Source organism: Crocodylus porosus, unplaced genomic scaffold, assembly GCF_001723895.1.
Source record: "Crocodylus porosus isolate Cpor-Errol unplaced genomic scaffold, CroPor_comp1, whole genome shotgun sequence".
NCBI lineage: Eukaryota > Metazoa > Chordata > Crocodylia > Crocodylidae > Crocodylus > Crocodylus porosus.
The window spans coordinates 17,899,531-17,904,314 of NW_017728921.1; the positions used below are offsets into that span (position 1 = coordinate 17,899,531).

At 43.5% G+C, this 4,784-nt stretch overlaps 1 protein-coding gene across 2 annotated transcripts in view; it reads right to left on the reverse strand.

Moving 5' to 3' along the window:
• Positions 1–2,869: 2,869 nt before the first annotated feature.
• ANHX (anomalous homeobox) overlaps positions 2,870–4,784 on the reverse strand; it is a 20,223-nt gene continuing 18,308 nt past the window's right edge. For both annotated transcript variants that reach the window (XM_019539169.1, XM_019539168.1), the window contains one exon: positions 2,870–4,504. In XM_019539169.1, coding sequence (XP_019394714.1) covers positions 4,412–4,504 — 93 coding nt within the window. In that variant the 3' untranslated portion in view covers positions 2,870–4,411. The remainder of the gene's footprint in view (positions 4,505–4,784) is intronic.

Here is a 4,784-nt window from a genome sequence, read left to right on the forward strand (position 1 = left end):
GAGAAAACTGAAGGGGAATTTAATAACAGCCTTCAACTACATGAAGGGGGATTCATAAAATGATGGAGCTAGCCTGTTCTCAGTGGTGGCAGATGAGACCAAGGAGCAACTGTCTCAACTTGTACCAAGGGAAGTTTAGATTAGATATTAGGAAGAATTTTCTCACTAGGAGGGTAGTAAAACACTGGAACAGGTTACCCAGAGAGGTAGTGGAAGCTCCATCCTTGGAGGTTTTCAACACCTGGCTAGACAAAGCTTTGGCTGGGATGATCTAGTTGGGGATGGTCCTGCTTTGAGCAGGGGGATTGGACTAGATGACCTCCTGAATTCTCTTCCAACCCTAATTTTCTATAATTTTATGAATAAATAGTATTCGGGCTACAATGATGCAAAAGCTGTGGATGGGTCAGAGTGGGTTCTGCTACCTGACTTAAAGTCTTCTATGATGATGCAAATAACCCAGTTTTTAATTTGTTGGGAACCACACAGATCATGCCTTAAATGGTTCAATGCAAAGTGGTAAAATAAGGTATTTCATTTGGGGAATTGACCTAGAAAACTCAAAATTAAGTTGCCCTCTAAAGAGAAACTGTGCTGAATTCAGAAACTTAATTAACAAATTAAAATAGTGGAACAGGCATTCTAGTCCTGTAAATTTTAACTCAAATTTAACCAGGGAGCAGCTACTAGGACCTCCAGCTTAAGCCTACCTCAGGGATTCTGGTGTCTTGAGTTGAATTCTTATGATTTACGAAACCACCCATTTTTTTCAATCAGCTTAAAATAATATGCAGAAGGCAGGGCAGAGCAGCACCTTATGGTGCCTATACAAGTGTTCCAATAGGTGCAGCATCTTGTGTATTCAGCATCCCACATTTCATAATGGCAGTGGGGGGGTGCTTTAACTAAAGCTCATCAAATAAATTTTAGTTAAAGTGCCCCCACTGCCATTTTGAAACACAGGACACTGAATACACAAAATGATGCAGGCATTTTAATTAGAGCGACTCTGGAGAGCTGCTCTAATTAAAACATCCCCGCACATCCTGGAGCACATGTATAGACACCCTTAAAAACTAAATGGTTCAGAGAAGCATAACCTGTCATAGGCAACAGACAACTTCATGAGATGCTGAGTGATGCCATAGCATCTGACAAAGTAGGTTGCTGCCTACAAATGCCTCTCTGGACAAGTTAGTCTCTGAGGTGCCACCTTGCCCTACCTTCTGCCTGATTTTGGACTAACACAACTAACTACATTGCTTTCAAAATATTAATAAAAGTGTGCTGCTATTGTAAGAGAATAGACCCAAGAACAATTGTCACCAAAATATAAGAAATGCAGTTAATTCAAGCAACTGCAAGCCCTGGCCTGTGTGCTTTTTTGGGGGGAAATTGTATGTAATTAGTATTTAATTTTGAATGACAAGAATCATAAGAATTGCTATGCTGGGTCAGGCTAGGGGTCCATCGAATCCAGTCTCCTGGCTGATGGTTTTGGGCACTAAGTATTTCAAAAGGTGGTGTTGAAAAAAATACCTCGTTGCAGGACAACCAGAATTCCCTCTCTGATTAAAGATCTCATTCTTCCATAACAACGAAGCGTAACCATTCAAGCTACCGTGTATGTGCATCATCTACCAGAGAATGAATGAATCAGGCATAAAATGAGTGGGATCTTAATATTATTAGGATAAGTGATAAAATACCCTCTTTAGAGTCTACAAGTCTACATGCATCAGGAAGCCACATGAATTTTCCTAGGAGCTTGCTTCTCTCATTTAGAGACATTTCAGAGTGTTGCTGACGACAGTGCCAGCTGCCTAGAGGCCCTTAAAGCTGTTACTTCCAACCAAAGCAGGCAAAGCTTAAGATTGTGATCTTAGCTACCGCAGTGTAAGCCCAGTGTGCACTCCGTATCTGACACCTGCGTAACAGATCACAACGCAGCCCTTTCCCTGCTGCTCGCAGCAGAGGCGCCTGTTCAGATCGGGCTCTGAATTTACATGCCCCCCCCACGTCTCCTGAAGATTCCAGAACCTCTCGCGGAAGCAGCGAATCGATTCGTTTTACCGCCCCGCGTTAGATGCCAGCAGCCAGCACCTATTCCTTATTGTTCTGGCAAGATGCACAGAGCTGCAGTATCCGTCAGACTGGCGGATCCATCTCCCTCTGTTGCTATGGCTCGACAGCACGCTACAGCCAATCAGAAAGGAGATGGATATATATGTCTCTGTTGCTAAAGGCAGACCAGGATCCTTGACCAATCAGGTGGCAGAAGGGAGGAATACCGGGACTTGCTTTGAAATGCTAGCTCTCTGAAGGGACCGGCTTTTCTGCTCTGCGTTTTATTATTTTTATATATTTTTTAAGAATGGCAAGTGACCCGTGACAGCCTTTCCGTGCAGAGAGGTCCTTTTACACAAGGCGGGGGGGGCAGGCTAATTAGATGGCTGCTGTTAAATGTGACAGCACAAAGGCAGCCTGTTAGGACAGGGACAACACATCCAAAATTATTTGGAAGATGCTTTCTCCCTGCATCCACCAAGTGACAGCTCCGCTTCCACCTTCATGTATGCTCAGACGCATCCAAATCTCAGTCATTTACCAAATACCATATGCATATGGCCCCTTTCAAACACAAATGCACTGAACACAAAAGATCTGGCAGCTGAAGGAAAATAATGAGCAAATACCAGTACAGATATTAATACTCCAGAAAGGTCTAGAGAGATGGGTTCCTGAGAGAGATCCCCACATTGTCCAGATGGATTGGGCCCCTGACACAAATGTGGAGTTAAGCATTTCTAATATCTTCTCATTTTATATTATATTATAACCTGTTGAAAATGAAGTGTTCAGACAGAGCTGTTTATTAATAACCTTTATTTTAAAACACACTTAATTACCAATATGAACAAGAGTGCCTGCCTCCCCAGTCCTGCCATCCAGAGCTAGCCTTGGGGAAAGTAGCACCCCTTTTTTTAATTCAAAATCTCTCAAGAATTAAATAACTATGCAAAATTCTCAAAAGACTGTGCAATGATACCCCCCTCGCTGCAATATCAAACCGAGGGCAAGGATCCTCCCTTTTCTCTCAATGTTCATGTTCTAGCCCTGAGCTCTCCATCTGATGTACAGGAAAAAATACAAGAGAGGGACTACAGCCAGGTGCTGTAAGACTGGTCTGGAGAAAGGTTTCTGGGACAAAGGAACTGTCAGCAATGAACTTCTCCCGCGAGAGCCGCTGACACAAGGGCTACATCGAAACTGGGTCTAAGATATGCGTTTGCCTAAAATTAATGTGCTAGGCCTCAGCAGCATGATTACTGATTCCTGTTAGACACTGTATACTTCTGCAGAAGTGTACAGGCCAAAAGCTGCTTTGCAAAGCATTTGGGAATGTATAGGGCCTGTTTCTCCGTTGCCCCACACCTTGTGCTGTCATCCTCATCTGTATGAAACAAAGGCAAAGTTGATGTGAAATGACACCAAACCAATACCACAGGGTGTTACTTTCCCGGAGCGGTGGGTTGTGACATGCACTTTTGTACAGAGGTAGTTCCAGTGATCAGCTACAAGGCAGCAGAGAATTAGGCCCATAATTTCAGACTTCTGCAAACTGGAGGAAGGGTGACCATTAGGACTGCAACACCCTTCCCTCCCAATAAGCTCCTTATCCATTTGGAGCTGTGGATTCTCAATCTGGGCTAAAAGGATTCAGCTACCCAGACCCACCTCCATTCTTCTTAACTTTTGTGGGAAATTTAAGATCCACCTTCTGCTAGGCACTGACCCATTGGCCGGTCCCATCTCTCCCTATATGACAGTTTTGTTAGGTACTGTAAATTCTGGCATACTCCAAAGTATGTGGCCCGAGTCACAATAGGATGTGTAATGCTCCAGAATTTACAGCAAGCAGGACCACAGATTTGCCAAACTAGTATGCAGTTACTTCCTATCAAAGCTGATTTCATTCCTGGTTCTCCAACCCTGACAAACCCACACAAATCTGCTCTCCTGGCAGATTTCTGATGTTTTACTCCCAGTAAGCTGAGGGGGTTTAATTATTTCCATTATTAACAAAAACAGGTAGGGCCAGAACCATCTTGACCAGTTATAAAAATGGAGAAACCTGAACACAGTAACTTCCATAGAACCAGTGATCAAACACTTGCGATGAACCATGCATCTTCGAATTGTCCTAGTAAAAATCTGTGATCTTTAAGGACCTCAGGTGTCTTGTCTTTGTTATTTATAAAACTTTTTATAAAACCATAGCTAAAACAAACTTTGCAACTACTAGAAAAGACCTCTCTCCCTGAATAATTTTCCCATTATCTCACAACCTGTTGATGACAAAGGAGCAACCACAGAACAGAAGGCCAAATGTAGGATGTCTGCATGCAAGTTACATTCGACTGCCAACTGAAAACTCAAACAGCAGGCATGCTGCCCAGAAAGTGTCACTGGCCACTGGGTTGCTTAGGGGATCCTCCAGCACCTGAAAGATATAATAAAAAACAAGTTTCATCATGCACTGCCTGTCAGGATGATCTGACTCATTGGGAATGATCTCCTGGTTTCCTTCCTGAGCAAGGCTAGATGAGAAAAGGGGGTTATGTATGCAGCCAAGGGTGACAATAGGTTAGGTACAATGGGGACAAAAGGAGAAAGGTTCTGCTCCAGGTACATAGTTTCATAGTTTCATAGTAGCTAGAGTCGGAAGGGACCTAGGTAGATCATCTAGTCCGACCCCCTGCCTTGGCAGGAAAGAGCACCGG